The following is a 24,385-nucleotide window of genomic DNA, read 5'->3' on the forward strand; positions in this document are numbered from 1 at the left end:
AAAACTGTCATTACAGGCCTCAAGCAGTGGGAGGATTCATCTACTGATTCTTCACATTGGCTGCTGAATTGGGTAACAGTTAGGGTTCGGTTTAATTTCCATACGTCAATTTATGAACTGTATTCGCCATGGCCTACACTATACACAGAAACGTTACTAGATTTGCCAAATTACTTGAATAATAATGTAATTGACTCAAACTGACTGGTACATGGATGAGGTGACTGAGGGTACTGGGTTGAGAAGGAGTGGAAGATGTCTATTTCTGGTTATGCTGGTCTACTGACAGTGTTGGTGTTAATTTCCGATGGGAAAATTCACACAACAATGCATTTTGAGAAATGCAAGAGGGGACAGACGGGTCGGGTCACATTACCTAAGACAAATGGCATGCTTTTTCCATTGAGAGTAATCAGGTCTACAATGGAGGAGGATCAGCTTGTTGGGTGGAGGTGACTGGATCACCTCTCTTACCTGTCACAGCTTTCTCCAAACACACAGCACCACAGAGCAGGCCTTTCACTGACAGGATGGGACCAGAGTTGGCTGTGGCAGTTGGGGTGGACAGATAAAACTGCACCAGACCGGGAGGGGTGGGGGCGATGTGATGTGGTCGGGGGGGATTTCAGTGGGAGGGATCTGAGTATGATAGACAGGGACACTGCCACAGTGCTTGTTGAGGTTTGCTTTATCACCAAATGCAACCCTTTGGGCTGCACAAGCACAACTCTCCAGGATAGGCTGAAAACAATTATAAGGGAAGAAGTTGGGGTACAAGGCTATTACTAGGAAGAGAGATGGGAACAGTTAAGATCATCCCTGGGCATTTGGCATCTTCAGTACATCACATAATATGGGAGGTGGAGGGTGGCAGGGGTTAGGCGTCATGGCAGGTGGGGGGTGACTGGGGTTAGGCGTCATGGCAGGTGAGGGGGCGGCAGGGGTTAGGGGTCATGTTATCAGGATTTGAGGATCCATCACATACCTCTTTGCCCTGTCCGAACATTCCCCGCAAACAAAACAAACAATAAGAGAACAGGAAGGGCTTTTAAGTCAGGTATACTTCTGCAAAGTTCACATCCCTGTGCTTACTTTTTCCATCTAATGGTTAGTTGGCAGGACATATGTGATGATGACAGTGAAAGAAAGACATGATCCAAACCAATGGAGAAAAAACAAATGGTAGTTTAATTGACAAACTATACTCAAGAGCTAAAGGTCTGTTAAGAAATATGTCAACATTCTCTTTGTGAGTAAACATAATATGCATGAGGAAGACCATGCACTTGACCTAGCCTTCACATAATCAATAGACACATTTGGTGTTTAAAAATGGGTCACTGAGGTCTGTAAATTCTCTTCATGTTTCCAGAAAGAGTACAAATGCAGTGTGAACAACAGGATGATAGTCTGAATCATCATCACAACCAACCTACACTACACAACACTACACTACTCTACACAACACTACACTGCTCTACACTACACTACACTGCTCTACACTACACTACACTGCTCTACACTACACTACACTGCTCTACCAGTACCATGCAACTTCTGTTGGGGACACCCTTTACAGGAAGAGCAACTTGTGACATCACCACAAAAACCTTTATAGCACCTAGGCTAGGATATGATTCAATAGGGTTAATTAAAGCCCTGTTGGGTATTCCCTTCTAGGAGGCTTGTACAGGAAACATAGTGACCAAATCAGAAGTCCCCCGGTCAAACTGTGCATTGCTCATCGTTGTCATCCCAAACGATGCCTGGTGCACATGAAATGGAGGAGTGAGAAGTGATACAACCTTTTTGACCTTTAAACCCACACCTTGACCCCTTACCGTGCAGGCCATTGCGGTCTGGCTAGCATGCACTAGTGAGATATGGAGGTAAAAAAAACTGATGTAAATACTGTACCGACTGTGACTGTAGCCTGTTAAACAGAGTCAGAGACAGAATAAATGCCCCATGGTTCACTGTAGTTCTTAACTCTCTGTTCTGATAATAACTGACCTTGGATTTATGTATGTGGGCTGTACTCACCTCTGTGTGATGCTCCTCGTTCTGTTGGAGGACCTCGATGACCAGCTCGGCCAGACGTATGGTGTCCTCCAGCTTTTTGGCAGGGGTGACTAAGCGCCCTACATTCTCTGAAGCACAAAGGTCACAGGTCAATATGGAGGGAGATACATGGCTGTTAAACTTCCCCTCAACATCTGATCAACCTTATGCTAAAGTTGTGCTGTTGTGTAAGTCTCCTAGGGCAACACTGTAATACAACCATCTCTAGAACAATGCAGGTATAATGAGACAAATTAAAACAGGGAAAACAACAGACATGTTCCACAGTTATCATGCAAAATGTGCAGAACGTTGTGCATTCAACGGTTCGGTATGTGCTGACATCCACACTTTGAATGTTTCTTATGTGAGACGCTCAAGTTTAACATGTGATATGCAAAACGACACTCCCTGAAGTCTGGTAATTTCCCCCTGCTAAGTAGGATAGCTGTGACAACCAGGATAAATATAACCACTAAGAAAGTGTAGAGTGCAAGTATTGGCAGGTTTTTACATCAAATCCATCTTGAAGAACAAAATACACAATGAAAGTCTGCTGTTCACATTAGAGGTCTTCACCGATCCACCTGTACCCGGATACCAGAGACACGAGTGGGTCCTGTTCCAGAATTTAAATAATGTCACGGGTCTGAGTGTCACAGGTCTCAGATGTGTGTAATCTTAACTGACTTGTCCGGAAGGGCCTGTACAAATCCGAACGCGACTGCTGCAGTAGAGAGAGAGAAAGAGAGAGAGAGACATTTTATCATGTATGCCGCTGCTCTTACTTTTCACGAGAGTGTATCGATGAGCTTGTTGTTGGCCAATCATAAGTCATCAAAGCGGCAATAGGCTACAGTCATAGAGCCTCCGTGTGGGGCAAAAGTTAGGAGATACTGTATCTAAATCAATGGAAGCTGGAATTAAAATGACGTAATTAAAAGTTAAAGGACAAGGATAGGCTACAACGACCAAGAGCCAACAGGTAGGCTGCTACTTAATATTCTGAATGGAGTTGTTATTTGTAACTGTAGGATGAGAAAGCACATGCACTGAAGCTTTAATTAACCTAGTTAGCTAATGTTAGCTAGCTTAACTAGCTTCTCCCAGTTTGATGCAGTCAAGACAGGTACTACGTAATCATATTTGATGATAAATAACCTAGCTATGGCAGTTATTAGTCCACTATCGACTTGGTTGGTTGCGGTCTCGTCTCTCCCGCCCTCATCCCTGTGTTACTCTCTCACAGTACGGCCCCTCCCCCGCCTGCTAGAGCAACACCTCTCTCTCCCTCTCACGCTTTATCAGCTCCGGTTAATAAAGTAGCTTAAAAAAATCAATTTTCTGCTGCTTCCCTCACTCTGATCCGACTGGGTCTGGATCCGACCAGGTCTATACGAAACATATCTAGTTGTCTTTGGCTCGATTCGGGTCTCTCCTCTAAAATAAATTTATTTATGCATATCAGGCCCGGGTGGGAAAGCCCCCAGGTCCAAATATTGGACCCGTGAAGACCTCTAGTTCACATACTTTACTCAATGGATACTAATTCAGTCTACAGCGATCATGTTACGAAACACAACCAAGGGACAAATCACAACCATCTCAACTGACCAATGAGGTTGTGATGAAGCTACACATAAATGTATGCTTTTGAAATAAAGAAAAGAATAATGAATATGGTGAAGAGATAGTATTTGTGAGAGAGAGAGAGTCAGCATAGGTAACTGGAGAACTGCGTAGGAGCCTATACAATAACATATTGGGCGCTCATTCAGACTTCAGGGCATCTGAGGGTCAAACATCTTTACATATGCCTGATCTCTTCTTAATGAATCAGTCTGACAGACGTTTCACAACAACACTGACTTACTTGACATATTTTCCATTTCTCTGTCCCTCTTTACAGTCCCAGTAAAATGGAGAGATTAATGTGACAATGTGGACTTCTACACTTGAAGAAATGAGGCAAAGACCATGTCCTCTCCTCGCTGCTTCTGCTCTTTGTCCAGCACACACATCTGTCATTGTGCTAGTGAGGCTCTGTAGTAGCAGGGGTTTAATTGGCAGTGTACAGAAGTACAGCTCTGTGACGCACACACACTGGCAGAGCACTTTAAGCCCAGTGGTGTCTGTGGACTGGACTGTGGCCAGAGGATTGCCTCTGACTGTGTTGAAATTATGGTCTGGTCACCAGTATGGATGGAGGGTTTAAAAGAATGCCCGCAAACACAAAGGGCATTTCTTCCATTGGTCAATGAAGGGGCATGGGTGCTGGAGTGATACAGGTGAGGTGAGGGGCAAGGCCAAACATCTAGATCTTCTATAACAGAAACTCAGTATTGCCACATTCTACAGTATAAGGGATGTCCGCTTCTTTTTTAGTCAGTGACTGATTTAGACTCGGGAAACCAGGTGTGAGTGCTGTCTAATCAGTGACATTTAATGATCAATTACATCTCACACAGTGACACCAGCAAAACTGTGAACCTGAAACAGTTAATAATGACGATGACTATGTGCTATCATGATCTATGATATCATCTTGCTTCACTTACTTATTTCCAATATATCAAAATTGCCATTGATATAACATTATGGTCATATGGGAAATATCAGCCAGAATATCCAAACCATTTCATCAGTCATATATTGTAACCAAACTTTGATATGAGGTTTTTATTCAAAACGATTGCATTTTAGTACATTGGAGATGTTCATGTACTTTCTGCAGAGGATGTGATACTTTCATTGCACAACTTATGAATTCAAATACATGAATTCAAACACATAATAACTGCTATCTTACATGTATTGAAGCTTGCCATAACGTTGTGCTACCTCTGCAGGTTTCAATCACACAAGTGAGATACTCAATGGCAATGGTCTGAATGGTCTTAAAATTGATCTCTCCGTTCATTTGTTTGCTAATTCTCTCCATCTTCCCTTTTCCTCCCTTCCTCACTCCCTCACTTCTTTTCTTCCCCTCCTTGACATAATTCATTTTTTAGGAAAGAGGAAACATCATTGCAGGAAAGAGGAAGCATTTTAAGAGAATTCAGGGGAGGCCCATTGGTGGAGCTACTACACAGATGAGTGGTCTTAACAGGAGGGCTAGAGAGGGGACTTGATAGTTAGGGTTACCACAGTCACCCACTGGGGACGGCTGCATCTCCATCACTGGAATGCAGTGCAGGTACAGGGGAAAATACAGGACAGGGGTATGGAGACATAACTCTATCACAACATTCCTGTAACCTTCCCAGGCCGTGCCTCAGGAAGGCTGTGAGATGTTATGTTGCTATGGCTCTAACTGGGTTAGGATATGCTCATATATAGGATGGTGTCACCTGGATCCTGATCCTTCTTATCTTTCTGAGTTTTCTCCGCTAGGAGAGAGCAGGAGATAGGGAGAGCAGAGAAGAAGAGAGAGGGAAGGTGGGAGGGAGAGAAAGAGCGAGAGAGGAGTGGATAGTCAGTAATGAAAGCATAAGAGCAGGATAGAGTGGAAGTCTGGAAAACAAGTGGTTGAGCAACACCTTTCACCCAAGGGATCTCCTCTCCAGATCTGATGTTAACCAGTAGTCAGACATAGACACACATATAGCTTCAAACAGTAAAACATATACAGACAGTGGTCCAAACGACCCCCCCCCCCCCCACCCCACACACACACCAAAAAACATAAACACTCCAGGACATACAGTAATATATGACAACATACATTATTAATGCTTCAGTTGGAACACATGCAGAGACTAAAATGTAGACATATTACATCCTGTCTACCTTACGGTTGCCACTTCCTGTTCCTGTTGTCTTACCACTCTGGTCCCCAGTGTGAAATGATACAAACAGGGAAAGTCATGACAATGTTCCCTATGGTACAGTAGCTGTATGGTGTACCTGTATCATGTACTGTACCAGTGAGACATGGTTCAACAGGACTGAGGGGGGTTTACACAGAAGCAAAGTAAAAATGCATTCAATTCGCAGACAGGCATGGTAACAGAATAAAAAGCTGACAGATACAGTAGATAAGATCTCTCATGATTGTCACAGACCGTTTGAGTCTTGGTCCTGGCTTGCCCTGCTAGGACCTAACAGACAGGCACAGACCATGGGCCTGGATCTCTCACGGGTGGCTTTCACAGACAGAAGCAACAGATCAAAAGGAAAAGGACTAAAGAGAAGCAAGAACGAGAGCGTGAGAGAGATAGTTTAAGAGGGCAGCAAGGAATGGTGATAATAGAGGGGATTGGGAAGTGTGAACGGATAGATGTTGAAAATAGAAAAACATGGTTGAGGAAAGGGGGAGGAGGAGGAACGGGTCGAGGAGGGTGGAGCAGGATGAAGAAGGTACTCACGAATGGTTAAATCCATCACTTGAGACGCCAAGCAGAAGACAGGATGCTCATACATTTCTCTCTTTTTCCCTACAAGAGAGGATCGGGGCATGCAAGAGGCTGGGGTCAGAGGAGGAGAGGTCAGAGCTCTAAGGGTAGCTGAATGTGGGGGTTAGGGGTACCCACAGGTTCCTCTGTGGAGATGGTGGTGGTGGAGGGTGGGGTTTGGTGGCTGGGGAGAAGGTTTGGGATGGGCCCGAAGTGCCGAATGTGGAGGAGAGGGGTGGGTGGACAAAGGGTGTGTGGGCTGGCGGTCGCCTTTGGACACACTTTTGTTTAACCATTCGTCATGCCAAATGGTATTAAGGTGGGAGACATTTCTATCAAGTTTGAGTTTTTCCCGATCAAGGCAACAAACAAGCAAATGTTTATGAGAAACAGGATTTTTCTGCAGTATTTCCACTCCAAGATACTAAGGGGCATCTCCTTCAGTATCTTCGGCACCCTCAGGTATTTCTTTATAGAAACTGACCTTAATAGAGAAGAGCTGAATTTGAGACTAGATATTTCCAGTAAAATAGTATAGGTGAGGGTAGTCAAAGCTACACACACATAGAAATATATTCCAACACATCATTTAGTTTGTAAGCCAGTTCTGTATGCCTAGTAAAGAAATCCTGGGACATGCAACAGACAGATACTGGGTTGCTGCAGAGGGCAATCCCAGCATGCCTTGTGTATTGGCCTTCCTGACTTGTGTTCACACTACAAGGGGCTTGGAGTGAAGCAGCAAAGCCAATAGACAAGGAGGAGGAAAGCAGAGGGGGGGAAGATGAACAGAAGATGAAGGTTATTTCAGAACAAAGGAGAGGAAACAAGGAAAGGAGAAATTGTTGCTTCAGAGCATCACCCCACCTTGAAGCCGCAACGGTGTGCAAGAGGAGAGGGCCAGTGGGTTGACTGGCCCAGAGAGAAGCTGAGACACACAGGAGTCAGCATAAAGATGGCAGATTCACGGGGAGTTGAATGCATTTTTACTTACTATACACATCTCTACTGTGCAAGTTTATTTAGGGAGCTATATCAATGTAAATTACACCTGTAAATGAAAAGAGAGTTAAAACTTTAAAAGCCCATCTAAAAGTAAGAGCAGCCACATTAGGGGAAGATGGAGTATTTTTTTTTGCTGTTTACTGCAGCTGGGGACAGAACAGTTATATTAATTCAAAGGCGCCAATATTACTTATCACATTGTGAAAATGATGTATGAAATCTCTGTTTCGAGTTATCTACTGCATTTTTAATACAATATAAATACAACATCTTATTTCCATTATTTGATTGTATTTCAATGTTTGACTTTCCTCTTAAAATGTCCCTGAGATCAGTTCTAAATGGAGAGTTCTCCCAAAACACAAAAAATATATTTAACCATTGCCTTCCAATATCTAGTGCCAGTGCTAAAGATGATCTTTATCTTTTTTGGAAATCCAAACTGTTGTCAGATGCCCTTCAATCTCACTTTATACACAGAAGATAAACCAAAAAAATCAGGCTGTTTATCGGTCTTTCTGTGACCGCAGATAACTTTGGAACGAAGTTGACTACAAATACACAGTGCCGTAGCCTTCGCAATTGGACAAGCAAATGATAAAAAGGATGCTTCAAATGAAAACTGAGATGACTGCATTAAAAAATACAGTAGGCCTGTTGGCTACATAGGCCTATATACAATATTTAAATCATATTGAAATCAATTTCATGTTCAGTCAATTGAGTTCAATTTGTAGGCTACACTGTCTAATTTTTGCCTCAATATTTGTGTAACAACATGTGCGCAATGATGTGACAAATGAATCTGTAATTTAGTGCATTATTATAGGTAAGCATTAGAATAAGCTGCCTCAATATTTGCAGCCATAATGTGACAATATCTCTCAGCTAGGAGCGGATCCGTCGTCAGTATTGTGGAATAATTATAATGTTAAGGTAAGATTTGAATGGAGAAAGCTGATCAGAGAACAGTGCTGACTTTCTTTTGATCCTATCAGTATCGACACATGCTCCAACATTGTACTTAGCGATGCGTGGTATTTTGGGAAACTCATGTTACATCAGGAACGATGCATCATTAAAATACTTGTAAGCCTAAATCCCATTGCTATCGGGAAAGTCCTGACGTTTAAGAAGTCATGTCGTTTGTGTGCAACAGTTGACCTGCAGGGGGCAATGTGGTAAAGCACCAGAGGGCATGATGTCTGTAGTATCTCACAACTGCTGTCTGATTGTGTCTTTTCCCTAAGTACTGTAGGCCACTGTGCAACAACAACGTGTGTTAATCCCTATAGATATCAACGCTATTGTGGTAACAATGCTAGAAGGGAGACAAAAATGTTGACAGATCATAAATAGTACGGTACAGCACTGTGTGTGAAAGAGTGTAAGACACGGTGTGATGCTGCATTGTGTGTGTGTGTGTGTGTGGAGGGGTGTCAGTGTGTAAGTGGTCATCTACCTTCTACTTTGGCATATTCTGAGAGGCGCTGGTAGTTGATCAAGGCTGCCTGCTCCAGACATTTACGGATGACTGTCTTCACCTCCTCCTGGGGCACAGGGGTGACGATATCCTTCATCAGCACCTGGGACAGAACAGAAGACATTGTAGAAGAGAAAAATGTCACCTTTTTTTACCACCTTTTTCTCCCCAATTTCGTGGTATCCAATTGTTAGTAGTTACTGTCTTGTCTCATCGCTGCAACTCCCGTACGGACTCGGGAGAGGCAAAGGTCGAGAGCCATGCGTCCTCCGAAACACAACCCAACCAAGCCGCACTGCTTCTTAACACAGCGCGCATCCAACCCGGAAGCCAGCCGCACCAATGTGTCGGAGGAAGCACCATACACCTAGCGACCTGGTCAGCGTGCACTGCGCCCGGGCCGCCACACGAGTCACTAGTGCGCGATGAGACAAGGATATCCCTGCCGGTCAAACCCTCCCTAACCCGGACAAAGCTAGGCCAATTGTGCGCTGCCCCATGGGCCTCCCGGTCGCGACAGAGCCTGGGCTCGAACCCAGGCTCTGCGATGCAGTGCCTTAGAGCACTGCGCCACCCGGGAGGCCCGAAAAAACACATTTTTGTGGCTGTACCACCAGGGCCAGCTCCAGGCATAAGCGATTGCCAGTGGTGGAAAAAAGTACTCAATTGTCATACTTGAGTAGAAGTAAAGAGACCTTAACAGAAATTGAAAAAAGGGAAAGTTACGCAGTAAAATACTACCCAGTAAAATACTACTTGAGTAAAAGTCTAAAAGTATCTGGTTTTAAATGTACTTTTAAGTACAGTGGTAGAAAAAGTACTCAATTGTCATACTTGGGTAAAAGTACAAAGTAAAAGTAATGCTATACATCAAATTCCTTATATTAAGCAAACCAGACGGCACGATTTTCAGATTTTTTATTATGGACAGACAGGGGCACACTCCAACACTCAGACATCATTAACAAACACAATATTTGTGTTTCGTGAGTCCGCCAGATCAGAGGCAGTAGGGATGACAAAGTGTTATATTGATAGGTAATTCTGTCCTGCTTGAGCATTCTAAATGTAAAAAGTACATATTTTCTTTAGGAATGTAGTGGAGTAAAAGTAAAAGTTGTCAAAAATATAAATAGTAAATTAAATTTCAGATACCCCCAAAAACTACTTAGCATTATTACTTATGTACTTTACACCACTGCCTATCGCTTAGGGCCCCAGGCCACTAGGGGGCCACCAACCCAATTTTTGGGGGATTTTGTTAGCCACTCTCACTCAGATATCATTAACATGGCTTAAGTCATGCAAAATGAATAGAATTGCATGAAACATGTTATACAATTGCAACATTTTCTCTCCGCCCCATGGCAAAATGTGTAGAACGGCAGAAAACTTGCTGTAAAAGTGCAACATAAAACATTTTGGAACGGTCATGGTCTCAATTTATTGTTCAGAGTTAGGATTGTAGAATCAAATCAAATTTTATTTGTCACATGAGCCGAATACGAAAGGTGTAGACCTTACCGTGAAATTATTTCTTAGAAGCCCTTAACCAACAATGCAGTTCAAGAAATAGAGTTAAGAAAATGAAAAAATCTAATCAAATCAAAAAGTAACACCATAAAATGTAATTACAATAACGAGGCTATATACAGCGGGTACCGGTACCGAGTCAGGGGTACGGGTTAGTCGAGGTAATTTGTAAAGTGACAATGCATAGATAATAAACAGCGTGTAGCAGCAGTGTAAAAACAAGGGGGGGTCAATATAAATAGACAGGTGTACATTTGATTAATTGTTCAGCAGTCTTATGGCTTGGGGGCAGAAGCTGTTCAGGATACTTTTGTTTCTAGACTTCGCACTCCGGTACCGCTTGCCGTGCAGTAGCAGAGAGAACAGTCTATGACTTGGGTAACTGGAGTCTTTGACAATATTTTGGGACTAGTATATATGTCCTGAATGTCAGAAAGCTTGGCTCCAGTGATGTACTGGGTTGTACGCACTACCCTCTGTAGCGCCTTACGGTAAGAGGCCGAGCAGTTGCCATACCAGGCGGTGATGCAACTGGTCAGGATGCTCTCGATGGTGCAGCTGTAGAACCTTTTGAGGATCTGGGGACCCATGCCAAATCTTTTCAGTCTCCTGAGGGGGAAAAGGTGTTGTCGTGCCCTCTTCACAACTGTCTTGGTGTGTTTAGACCATGATAGTTCGTTGGGGATGTGGACACAGGAAAAGGAGGACAAAGCAGGCTCCCATTCTCATCGACGGGGCTGTAGTGGAGCAGGTTGAAAGCTTCAAGTTCCTTGGTGTAGACATAACCAAAAAACTATCATGGTCCAAGCACACCATGACAGTGGTGAAGAGGGCACGACAAAGCCTATTCCCCCTCAGGAGACTTAAAAGATTTGGCATGGGTCCTCAGATCCTCAAAAAGTTCTACAGCTGCACCATCGAGAGCATGCTGACTGGTTGCATCACTGCCTGGTATGGCAACTGCTCGGTCTCCGACCACAATGCACTACAGAGGGTAGTGCATACTTTCCAGTACATCACTGGGGCCAAGCTTCCTGCCATCCAGCACCTCTCTACCAGGCGGTGTCAGAGGAAGGCCCTAAAAATTGTCAAAGACTCCAGCCACCCTAGTCATAGACTGTTCTCTTTGCTACCTCATGGCAAGCGGTACCGGAGAGCCAAGTCTAGGTCCAAAATACTTCTTAACAGCCTCTACCCCAAAGCCATAATACTCCTGAACAGCTAATCAAATGCCCACCCAGACTATTCACATTGCCCCCACACTTTAACGCTGCTGCTACTTTCTGTGTATTATCTATGCATAGTCACTTTAACTCTGCCTACATGTACATATTACCTCAATTACCTCGACTAACCGGTAACCCCTGTATATAGCCTCGCTATTGTTATTTTACTGCTTCTTTAATTATTTGTTACTGTTATTATTGTTTATCTATTTTTTACTTAATTCTTATTTTTTCTTAAAACTGCATTGTTGGTTAAGGGTTGTAAGTTAGATTTTCACTGTAAGGTCTACATTTGGCAAGACAGCTGTGCACGGCTAGATCTCACTGTAGTAGGCTGTACCTATGTTTTAGTTCTTTGAATCTCCATTCGCCATTTTTTTACTGTTAATGTAACTAGCCTGAATATACATTGTGTCATGTCTTTATCGATCTGATATTTTGTTTACTAGGCTTACTACTTGGTACCGCTGTTTTGTTCTGTTCCATTCGTTCGCATTCACAGTTGTGTCCGTATTCTTAGCCGAACTGCTATTCAGTATTTTTGTTTGCATGTATGAATAACTAGGCCACTACTTTCAGCATTTAGTTTGCATTATTTTGGAAAGACAGCTGTGTGTCCAGCTGCATTCACATAGGCTGTTTGTAATAGGTGAATTGTCCTATCTATCTTGTAGCCTATATTCATTACCAAAACGGCCTAACTGTAGGGCGCTGTCCATTGTGCTGCAAAGAGGCTACAGATTTCAAAAGCACTCAATGAGTCTCGGCATTTTAACTTTATGTTTATTGTGGTATAGCGTGATTATATAAACCGAATTCAATATAATTCCAAAGCAAGAACCTCCCAAAAATGTGTCCCCTCGATTTCAACTGTCCCCTTAGTCACTTCATCCTGGCGTCAGGTCTGGGAGGAGGGGGTCGGGGCTCAACCAAATCTCACTTAGGCCCCACAAAAGACTAGAACTGGCCCTACAGTATGTACCACAAACGGGAAAAAGATGGGAGTGCGCTTGTTGACCCTTCACTTCTAGAGAACAGGAGACAAACATCTGTTTAACCAAGTAGCCTATATTATAAACAACATAATATAGAAATCAAATAGACAACTATCCATACAATCTGGCCAATTTGGATGGAACATTTGAAATATTATTCAGTTTTTTTTGTCCCATAGCCTAAAGTATGTGTCCATGGTTAATAGAACATAAGGTAAGGCTAAAAAAGGATGCATAATAACATACCCTCTCAAGCAGGGACAAAGTGGCTTTCAGGGCCCCCTCCGGTCGACCAAATGGAAAACAGTACCTGTGAAAGAAATCCAGTTTTATTTATGTAGGGTTTCTATGAAGGTACAGTGCATTCGGAAAGTATTCAGACCCCTTCACTTTTTCCATTTCTTTTTACGTTAGAGCCCTGTTCTAAAATTGATTAAATCATCCCCCCCCCCCCCCCCCCCCCCCTCAGTCTACACACAATACCCCATAACAACGCAAAAACCGGTTTAAAAAAATGTGTGTAGATTTATTTAAAATTTAAAAAAAACTTTACTCAGTACTTTGTTGAAGCACCTTTGGCAGCGATTACAGCCTCAAGTCTACTTGGGTATGACGCTACAAGCTTGGCACACCTGTATTTGGGGAGTTTCTTCCATTTTTCTCTGCAGATCCTCTCAAGCTCTGTCAAGTTGGATGGGAAGTGTTGATGCACAGCTATTTTCAGATCTCTCCAGAGATGTTCGAACGGGTTCAAGTCCGGGCTCTGGCTGGGCCACTCAAGGACATTCAGAGACTTGTCCCGAAGCCAGCCTTCCGTTGTCTTGGCTGTGTGCTTACGGTCATTGTCCTGTTGAAAGGTGAACCTTCACCTCCAGTTTAAAGTCCTGAGCACTCTGGAGCAGGTTTTCATCAAGGATCTCTCAGTACTATGCTCCATTCATCTTTCCCTTGATCCTGACTAGTCTCCTAGTCCCTACCGCTGAAAAACATACCCACAGCATGATGCTGCCACCACCATAATTCACTGTAGGGATGGTATTGGCCAGGTGATGAGCGGTGCCTGGTTTCCTCCAGACGTGATGCTTGGCATTCAGGCCAAAGAGTTCAATCTTGGTTTCATTAGACCAGATAATCTTGTTTCTCATAGTCAGAGTGCTTTGGGTGCCTTTTGGCAAACTCCAAGTGGGCTGTCATGTGCTTTTACTGAGGAGTGGCATCCGTCTGGCTACTCTACCATAAAGGCCAAATTGGTGGAGTGCTGCAGAGATTGCCGTCCTTCTGGAAGGTTCTCCCATCTCCACAGAGGAACTCTGGAGCTCTGTCAGAGTGACCATCGGGTTCTTGGTCACCTCCCTGACCAATGCCTTCCTCCCCTGATTGCTCAGTTTGGCCGGTCGGCCAGCTCTAGGAAGAGTCTTGGTGGTTCCAAACTTCTTCCATTTAAGAATGATGGAGGCCACTGTGTTTTTGGGGACCTTCAATGCTGCAGAAATGTTTTGGTACGGACAATTCCTTCGACCTAATGGCTTGGTCGACCTAATGCACTGTCAACTGTGGGACCTTATATAGACAGGTGTTTGCCTTTCCAAATCATGTCCAATCAATTGAATTTACCACAGGTGGACTCCAATCAAGTTGTAGAAACATCAAGGATGATCAATGGAAACAGGATGCACCTGAGCTCAATTTCGAGTCTCATAGAAAAGGGTCTGAATACTTATGTAAATACTTTATATATATATATATATATATATTTGCAAGAATTTAAATAACCTGCTTTCGCTTTGTCATTATAGGGTTTTGTGTTTAGATTGATGAGTATTTTTAAACATGTTATCAATTTTAGAACAAGGCTGTAAATAGTGAAGGGGTCTGAATACTTTCTGAATGCACTGTATTCCTTCATCATAAGACCATTCTTTATCCTCAAGGAGTTCTATAATTTATAAATGACTAGCTTGTTCTTGAGATCAGAATGTAAGTAACATATAGCAGAGCACAGTGATTGGCATATGTCATGATCTATAATCTGTGATCTGATGAGTCCCATAGGCATGTCTGTGCCAGGGTCAGTTACAGACTTGGCAGTGAGTACAGTACACACCTGAAGTGTGTGACCTGGTTCTCCAGCAGAACACGCAGCCTCTCCTTGATATCCTCAAAGCGCTCCTTCTCCTCCACAGTCACCGTCCCTATCCCGTCAGGCCTGAGGGGCATACAGTACCATAGAGTTTATATGGTTGGAGCATGGGGCAGGAAACACCAAGGTTGTGGTTTCATTCCCACATCGTCCACATATTGTACAATGTATATACATTATGTATTAATTGGAAGATCCCTTTGGACAATTCTTTGGGCTAAATGTTATTTTAGAATTATCATAATATCCCAAATCAGAGTAGACAGTATTGCCACCACTGACACAGTAACCACAGGGGTCACACACAAGGGTCAAATGGTCACTGGAGGTCTAACTGAGAATTTCACCTAACATACAGTAATACACATGTAGTATGTAGTTATATGTCCACAGCAGAGACTACAGTACAAATCCAGCGTATGTGTGGTGTATTCTACAGGTAAGAGCCAGCCAGCTATCTGGGAGAGTGGGGCCACTGATATGAGAGGATGGTTACAGAGAGGGGTGGGGGGGCATCCCCCTGTCCCCCACAAACCCCCATGCCAAGCTGTGCCCCCCATCGTGTCTGACAGGAGGAGTATCCCTCCCCACCTCCCTCCTCCTTTCTCACTGTCCTTCACTGAGATGACATCCTGGGCCCGGTGACAAAAAGCATGTCACGTCTCCTGCTCCTCAAGCCGCTGTCACGGCGACCAGTGCCTCCTCTGTCACATGCACTCACGTTCCCCTGTGCTCACGTTCCCCCATCCTCAGCCGTGTCACTAACTATAAGGAGATAGGCACCTCACCCATGCTCCCTCTATGTGTGTGTCTTTCAGGCTATGATTGTCAGTGTGTGTTTTTGTGTGTGTCTTCATCTGAGGCATGTCATAAGCAATAAAAAGCCCAAGCTTTTAATAATATGGTATGTGATGTGAAAACTCAGAAAACAAATTTGATAATTTCACACTAATTATGCTTCGCCTTATTTTGTTCTCCTACACGGCATTCATAATGTTTTCATAACCTCTATTGTCATGACTACATGGAAATGAGTCGTCATTTGTCACAGAGCGATCAGAGAAACTAATAATATCAGAGGAACACCACATCAGAGGTCTCTGCTTATTTCAAAAGTACGTGACTGGAGCTGAATTACAGCCAAATCACAAATTGACTCGTACATCCAATTTAAAAAGATAAAGGCCATATTTAACTGGTATTTTAACATTCAAACACCACATTTCCAAAGCATTACCTAAACTAACTGGAGGTGGAATTAAATCAACTCCAACCCTTAAAAATACTATTTACTCTTAATTTACTCCCAGGCTACTGTACTCCCTATAATATTCAGTTCATGCCCTGTGGCTATAAGGCTATTAGGCTGTGGGTGGGTGAGGGGAGTATGGGGGGGGTCAGGGTAGTGAAGGGGGTCTTGGCCAGAGAGGGGTTTCTCTCGCGGGCAGCACAGGGCTGTCATGGTCATGGGGACTGGAGGCGGGCTGGCTGTGGCCTGGGCTCGGACAGTGGCAGGAGACACTCGCCCGTCACCCATGATGACCTGTCATCCTGTCATCCCTGACCTTCAGGCATGCCGGCTGGAGAGCTCCCACTACAGTACACTACACCCCCCTCCCTCCCTTTTTTTCTCTCTCTCATCCTTCTTTACCTCTCCCTCTATTCCTGAACCTCTCTCTCTTTTCCTCTCATTTTCCTCTCTCGCTCTCCACCCCCATCCCCATCCTCCTGTCTTGGAGCTACTCCCGTCTCCCTGTCTAGCCTGATCATAACAGGACTCAAACAGACAGCCCACCTCAGCTCGATCACTGTCTGTTACAGGATGGGGGGAGGGGTGGAGGGAGGGGTAGATTGGGTAGGAGGAGTGTCAGATTGGGGCAGACTAGTAGACTGACAGACAGCTGCCCATGACCTTCGCCCCTCAACACTGTAGTGACACTCGCTTGTTCATGTTGACTAGAGATCTAGCCATTGTTACGACATACAAAAGTCTGGGCAGATGTACACAAACACACACGTACAAACAAACTTACATATGTATGCAAGTACACATGCAAACACAGACATTATATTATTTAAAAAACACTTGCAATACTCATTAATTATTTCAATATTTCAACTACAGTATTTAATCTTTTAAAAACAAACACTCATGTCACAAAGGTCGAATGGGAGTCACAGTGGCTCTATAAGTGAGGAGGAATACACATTCACATGTTCGTCAGAACTTCCTATTTTCTAGTTGTGATGTCAGAAAAACAACTTTGTTTAATTCAAAACTGGATTTGTTGTCATCTTTTGGTTGAAAAGGTCAAAGTCAGTGGTGAAACGTCACAATTTCGACTTGGCGGGTCATTCAAGTAAACTTTCTAGACGGAACTAGGAATTTCTGATAACTCCAATAGCATGTGAAAGTGGGAGAAGCACCACAGACTCGTACCTTCTGGGCCAAGAGGCAGCCTGGGACTTGGAGTACTTTTTTCCCCTAAACTCCATGATTTTGAGTTCCCTCTTGGAGGGGGTGGGGGTCTCTGGGGTGGGGGGGTAAAGGTAGCTTTGAAGCTCTGCCTCGGTTACGGGCCAGTTTAGCAACTCAGACAATCTCTGACTACAGGTTACATGAGGGAGAGGCAGGGGTGATGTTATGAGAGCAAGCAAGGAAAAACAGAGAAGAGAAAAGTAATGGCAAACAAAAATAATAGACAATGAGAAACAATTCATTGACAACAGAAGAACAGACAACTAAGAAAGAAGAACAATTTAATAATATACACAAATCCCAACTGAACATGAGAGTCTTAAAATCATAAGTGACTGAAAAAAGTGATTGAAAAAAAGAATATTAGAGAAAGTAAGCTTTGACTGATGCAACAAACATGGGATGTTGGGTGGAATACACACTGGGTTAGTCTTCTCTGAATGAAATTGATTCTTTATAGAAGGTTGGTGGTAGAGTGGCTTCTCTGAACAGGGATTCTTGGTTTGCTTTCATACGCATAACATGACATAACATTCATACGCATAACATTTATGACACACACAAAGACAGAGAGAGAGACAGAGAGAAAGAAAGAAAAGAGGGGAGATAGCATAGAAGGAGAGCTGTACGTCAGTTTTCTGTACCTGTTGCCGTGGACGTGTGAGGCACAGAAAGCAAAGCTGTAGTGTAGCAGGGTGGGGTCAATCATAGCCCCCTTCTCTGCCCGCTCCAGCAGGTCGCCCAGGTAACACAGGTGTCTGTGACACCCCCGCACACCATTACGAGCACAGTACTCATCCATGACAAACACCTGGCCTGGACTGAGCCAGCCCTGCAAAATTGACAAAGGAGGGGATGTTCAATGATAGAATGACTTACATGGGATCACATCCCAAAGCAAAAGAATGAGCGAACCACTAGACTTAACTTTCCTCACCAAACAGGAGTAGGAGTCATTGAGCCTGTGGTCCAAGGTGAGGCACTGCACCATCTCAAATAGGGAAGAGTGGTCGAAACTACAAGGGTTGGCTGAGATGAACTCATCCATGCCGTGTTTCTGTGCCCGGTCCGCGTCTGTGTCCGTCCACCCCAGAGAGAGAGAGAGAGACAGCCAGCACACATGGAGGGAGAAATAGGATCCAGAGAGGAGTTAGATATATCAGAGGATGTGAATTGAGAAGTAGTGAGAGGGTGAGAGAGCGCCGCTAAAGCAGTGGGAGGGCCCTATTCTATCAAAACCGTTAAGCAGATTTACATGAGACACAAATACTGTATATACACAGTACCAGTCAAAAGTTTAGACACACCTACTCCTTCAATGGTTTTTCTTTATTTTTACTATTTTCTCCATTGTAGAATTATAGTGAAGACATCAAAACTAAGACATAACACATATGGACAAAAGTGTGAAACAAATCAAAATATATTTTATATTTGAGATTCTTCAAAGTAGCCACCCTTTGCCTTGATGACAGCTTTGCACACTCTTGGCATTCTCTCAACCAGCTTCATGAGGAATGCTTTTCCAACAGTCTTGAAGGAGTTCCCACATATGCTGAGGACTTGTTGGCTGCTTTTCCTTCACTCTGCGGTCAAACACATCCCAAACCATCTCAATTGGGTTGAGGTTGGGTGATTATGGAAGCCAAGTCATCTGATGCAGCACTCCATCACTTTCCTTGGTCAAATAGCCCTTACACAGTCTGGAGGTATGTTTTGGGTCATTGTCTTGATGAAAAACAAATGATAGTCCCACTAAGCCCAAACCAGATGGGATGATGTATCGCTGCAGAATGCTGTTGTAGCCATGCTGCTTAAGTGTGCCTTGAATTCTAAATAAATCACAGACAGTGTCAACAGCAAAGCACCCCCACACCATCACATGTCCTCCTCCATGCGTCACAGTGAGAACCACACATGCGGTGATCATCCGTTCACCTGCTCTGTGCCTCACAAAGACAGGGCAGTTGGAACCAAAAATCTCACAATCTCACAAAAATCTACACTCCTTGAAAGCGGCAGCTCTAGCCTTTAGCTCTGTGCGGATGCTGCCTGTAATCCATGGTTTCTGGTTGGGGTATGTACGGCCACTGTGGGGACGACGTCATCGATGCACTTATTGATGAAGCCAATGACAGATGTGGTGTACTCCTCAATGCCATTGGAGGAATCCCGGAACATATTCCACTGTGCTAGTAAAACAGTCCTGTAGCTTAGCATCTGCTTCATCTGATCACTTTTTTATTGATATAGTCACTGGTGCTTCCTGGTTTAATTTTTGCTTGTAAGCAGGAATCAGGAGGCTAGAATTATGGTCAGATTTACCAAATGGAGGGTGAGGGAGAGCTTTGTATGCATGTCTGCGTGTGGAGTATAGAGGTGGTCCAGAGTTCTTTTCCCTCTGGTTGCACATTTAACATGTTGAAAGAAATGAGGTAAAATGGATTTAAGTTTCCCTGCAATAAAGTCCCCGGCTACTAGGAGCGCCGCCTCTGGGTGAGTGTTTTCTTATTTGCTTATGGCGGAATACAGCTCATTAAATGCTATCTTAGTGCCAGCCTCTGACTGTGGTGGTATGTAAACTGCTACAAAGGATATAGATGAGAACTCTCCCGGTAGGTAATGTGGTCTGCAGCTTATCATGAGAAACTCAACCTCAGGTGAGCAATAGCTCGAGACTTTCTTAGATATCGTGCACCAGCTGTTGTTTACAAAACTACATAGACTGCCGCCCTTGTCTTACCAGACTCCGCTGTTCTATCCTGCCGGTACATTGTATAACCAGCCAGCTGTATGTTGATATTGTCGTCGTTCAGACAATACTCTGTGAAGCATAAGATGCTACAGTTTTTAATGTCCGGTTGCTAGTTTAATCTTCCCAATAACTCGTCCATTTTATTGTCCAAAGATTGCATGTTTGCGAGCAGAATTGAGGGGAGTGGGGGTTTATTCGATCGCCTCCTACTCGTCAGAAGGCAGCCCACCCTCCGGCCTTTTTCTCGGCCTCCTCTTCACGCAGATCACTGGGGTCGGGGCCTGTTCCCGAGGGAGCCCTATATCCTCCGCCTCGGGCTCGTCAGAGTCGTGAAAGAAGAAAAAGGATTATGCTAGTCCGTGGTGAGTAATCGCAGTCCTGATGTCTAGAAGTTCTTTTCGGTCATAAGAGACGGTAGCGGAAACATTATGTACAAAAATAAGTTACAAACAACGCAGATAAACAAGCAAAAAAACACAATAGGTTGGTGGACTGTCATTTCTCTTTGCTCATTTGAGCTGTTCTTGCCATAACATAGACTTGGTCTTTTACCAAATAGGGCTATCTTCTGTATACCACCCCTACCTTGTCACAACACAACTGATTGGCTCAAACGTATTAAGAAGGAAAGAAATTCCACAAATTTTTAACAAGGCACACCTGTTAATTGAAATGCATTCCAGGTGACCACCTCATTGAGCTGGTTGAGAGAATGCCAAAAGTGTGCAAAGCTGTCATCAAGTCAAAGGGTGGCAACTTTGAAGAATCTCAAATACAAAATATATTTTGATTTGTTTAGCACTTTTTGGGTTATTACATGATTCCATATGTGTTATTTCATAGTTTTATTCTCCAATGTAGAAAATAGTAAAAATAAAAAACCTTGAATGAGTAGGTGTGTCCAAACTGTTGACTGGTACTATATATATATATATATATTTATTTAATTTTTTACTGTACACATCAATGGCTTATGGGTGAAACTATACAGATACTCACAGGCCAATAATAATGTTGAATTTGTTATTAGCCTGCACACCTGGTTAGCAGTTTAGATTGAATAGGGCTCTTGTACAGTACGCTTCTTCTGGGGTGGGTAGATGTGAGTAGGAATAGATGCAAGTTGCAGCATAACCAATGCAGACGGATCATTCCTGTGGTCATGCATGACTGGTTCTGTTCTGTCTCAGGGTTTCTTCTGCATAGAAGACTCGTGGGCGGGCTACCTACGTTTTAATTCGGCCACCTATGTCCAAACATTAAGAAAAATAATAAAATGGGAAGGAAAAACGTTTTCAGTGCAAACTTAAACGACTAAAACCAAAATATAATGTACGTAGAAAAGATAAATGGACTTATATATATTTTTATAAGAACATCTTTGAGAACCAACAATCACCTAAATAAAAGCTAGATAGTCAGGGAGAATAAAAAATGTTTTAAAATGATGCAGGAGTATTTTTGTCATGGCAAAGTGCCCGCATTGATTTTGTTATGTTTGAATCACTCAGATAGCATAAGCCATGGAAAAATGTGTAGAATTGCAAAAAATATGCTTTAAAACTGCACATTCTTTCTCAACCTCATTGCAAAATGTGTACAATTGCAGGAAATTAGCTTTAAAACAGCAACATTCTGTCACTGCAGCCTCTATGATTTTGGCCACGCAATTGGCCATGCCCTCACCACATCCACCAACTAAATCCCATTTTGATCCAGAAAAAACCCTTCTGTCAATCTCACTATTACAACGTTGGTCCAGTTTCCCTTGATAAAGGCTAAAGTTAATGTATGTGGGGTCTCTCTCTCTCTACATAACAGTGTATGTTCTCCCCGCAAATCTCAGGTCCCCTATGTGATCCTTCAACCTGAGCATATATAAACTCTCTGAAAGCAGCCTTTCTGATTGCATTCTCACATGATTGAGTGCAACCTCAGAGGAGCGCTAGCTAGACCCATCTCCTTTCCCCTCCCTTCCTCCCCCTCCCCTCCTCTGCTCAGCTCGTGGGCACATGAACCCTGGGGTCTCCCTAATTAAATGCCCCCAAGTGCCAGTAAAACAGGACCTGGGACAGAGGAACCCCCTGCCCATGCACCCCTTTGTTCAGAGAGGGGGCTAAATAAATTTGACAACACATTTTCACTTTACTTCCCAGTGAGTGGGTTGAGGCATTATATCAGGGTCTGGCTAGAATTGGAAGGCTGCCTGTTAATCCTTTGCTCCGGCCATCTACCTCTATTTTTATTCTAATGGCACATTTTAGCCAGGGCTTAGGGACTGCTCTGAAGGCCACAGGTCCGCAGGTCACAGCTATTCTAAGCAGCAGTCTAGATAAATAGCCTATGCAGCTGCCCCTCCCGAGACAAGGCTTTACATGTCAAGAGACAACACCACTTATTGAGCATTAACAACAGTTTGAACATAGTGAAACAAATTAGTTTTTGCCGCAACGTGGATACACACACAATCTTATTTTGACACTTAAAATGTGTTCAGACACACTGATATACAAAAATATATAAAATGTTTTGGGATCTTTTTCTGAAATTCTAAATCACAAAGAAGCTGAATGTGACATACACATAAAATCATGAAGAATAAATTACTTTGACTATAGAATTTAAAAAATTAAATATCAAACTCAGAGAATATAATAACACAGTATTACTTTTGTTTTCTCCCATTGACCTCAACCTCACTGTTGAGTGAAACCCAATGTGGCGCCCTTCCAGCTGTCAATCACCCAGGGAACAAAGACTGTGCTGTTATGATGCTTATGATCCCCAACTCCCAAATCCAAAAGGTGACTTTGTGTCCTTCTCTGTGACTGGTGGCCTGTCACGTCTATTTGACATTCCAGCGGTGGAGTGGACATGGGGGCACTGGACAGTAACAGACAATGACACTAGTCACCCCCGTCTGTCTAGGCAGGGGAAGGACAGACATGACAATGATTGATGGATGCTACTCATTTATAGATCCCTGCACTCACTAGGAGAGTTGAGAGCAGAACATTTGGGGCTATTTAGTACATTACTTCTTTTTTTTTGAAGGATTTGACCACCATCAAACACCCCCCCCCCCACCCCACAACATGGACATCCACAGTCCAGCCCTCACTGAGAGCAGAGTGAAGGGTACATGGTGATAACTGGATCTGGTTTAGGGCTGACCTGGAACTGAAGACACAAACCAACACTTTGGTTCTCCCTTTCTCAATCAGTCTATCCATCCTAAACATTTCAGTTCAATGAACAGTGATGGTTGAGTGATGGTTGAAGATCTTATTACGCTCATCTAGTTTTTCTATACAGGTTCATGTTTTTACACATTTGTAAGTTGACAATACTTTATATTCCCATGCACTGTATGATTCATAGAGCACTTCTTAGAGCATACCAATATTAGTGTGTTGAAGGAGAGGAGTAGTACATTCCTGGGGAAAATCTCAATACCCAACAACACTACGATCTGTCTCAGTCTTAACAATAGGGAACAGAAAACAGTCTCAGTTTTCATCAATAATTGGGATAACTTCACCCTGGTAAATGTTCTTGTCAGGCATCCAAAGAAAGAAAAGGCAAACAGATATGTACATTGTAAAAGTGGTAGTAGTGTTAGAGCAAGTTTTAATCCAAGGTCCGTCTGTAAGTAGTGGAGAAGACTGGAGTAGCATATGACAGAGGGAATTGCATGACATCATGAACTACTTGTTAGCATTCAGAATACTCCAGGTACATATTTACCAGCTCATATTTAGCAGCAAGAATAAATAAAGAGAGAAAGGCAGAAATTGAGCTCTCTTCAGTAAAGCATGGATATTCCACTGTAAATAACACCTGTGAACAGATTTGGACTTTTTACGCAATTTGGAACAAACATATCAAACTGTATAATGTCTATCAAGTGTGTAACCCAATTGCATTGGTTTTGAATATCTTTTAAATAAAATAAATATAAACTTTATAAACTTTCCATATAAATATACACTGCTCAAAAAAATAAAGGGAACACTTAAACAACACAATGTAACTCCAAGTCAATCACACTTCTGTGAAATCAAACTGTCCACTTAGGAAGCAACACTGATTGACAATAAATTTCACATGCTGTTGTGCAAATGGAATAGACAACAGGTGGAAATTATAGGCAATTAGCAAGACACCCCCAATAAAGGAGTGGTTCTGCAGGTGGTGACCACAGACCACTTCTCAGTTCCTATGCTTCCTGGCTGATGTTTTGGTCACTTTTGAATGCTGGCGGTGCTTTCACTCTAGTGGTAGCATGAGACGGAGTCTACAACCCACACAAGT

At 43.2% G+C, this 24,385-nt stretch overlaps 1 protein-coding gene across 9 annotated transcripts in view; it reads right to left on the minus strand.

Annotated features, from left to right (window-relative positions):
• Positions 1 to 24,385, minus strand: part of LOC120059848 (calcium-dependent secretion activator 1-like) — a 155,164-nt gene that overhangs the window by 37,399 nt on the left and 93,380 nt on the right. For 2 of the 9 annotated variants that reach the window (XM_039008964.1, XM_039008918.1), the window contains exons 12-20: positions 18,254 to 18,390; positions 17,961 to 18,148; positions 14,802 to 14,903; positions 12,944 to 13,007; positions 8,923 to 9,046; positions 6,122 to 6,151; positions 4,893 to 4,898; positions 2,044 to 2,132; positions 986 to 994 (exon numbers count right to left, since the gene is read on the minus strand). In XM_039008964.1, the coding sequence (XP_038864892.1) occupies positions 986 to 994; positions 2,044 to 2,132; positions 4,893 to 4,898; positions 6,122 to 6,151; positions 8,923 to 9,046; positions 12,944 to 13,007; positions 14,802 to 14,903; positions 17,961 to 18,148; positions 18,254 to 18,390 (749 nt within the window). Of the gene's footprint in view, positions 1 to 985; positions 995 to 2,043; positions 2,151 to 4,892; positions 4,899 to 6,121; positions 6,152 to 6,428; positions 6,498 to 8,922; positions 9,047 to 12,943; positions 13,008 to 14,801; positions 14,904 to 17,960; positions 18,149 to 18,253; positions 18,391 to 24,385 lie in introns of all 9 variants that reach the window. The other 7 variants (XM_039008952.1, XM_039008910.1, XM_039008943.1 and 4 more) reach the window with 5 other exon arrangements.

This window comes from Salvelinus namaycush, chromosome 2, assembly GCF_016432855.1.
Source record: "Salvelinus namaycush isolate Seneca chromosome 2, SaNama_1.0, whole genome shotgun sequence".
In the NCBI taxonomy this organism is placed as follows: Eukaryota; Metazoa; Chordata; class Actinopteri; order Salmoniformes; family Salmonidae; genus Salvelinus; species Salvelinus namaycush.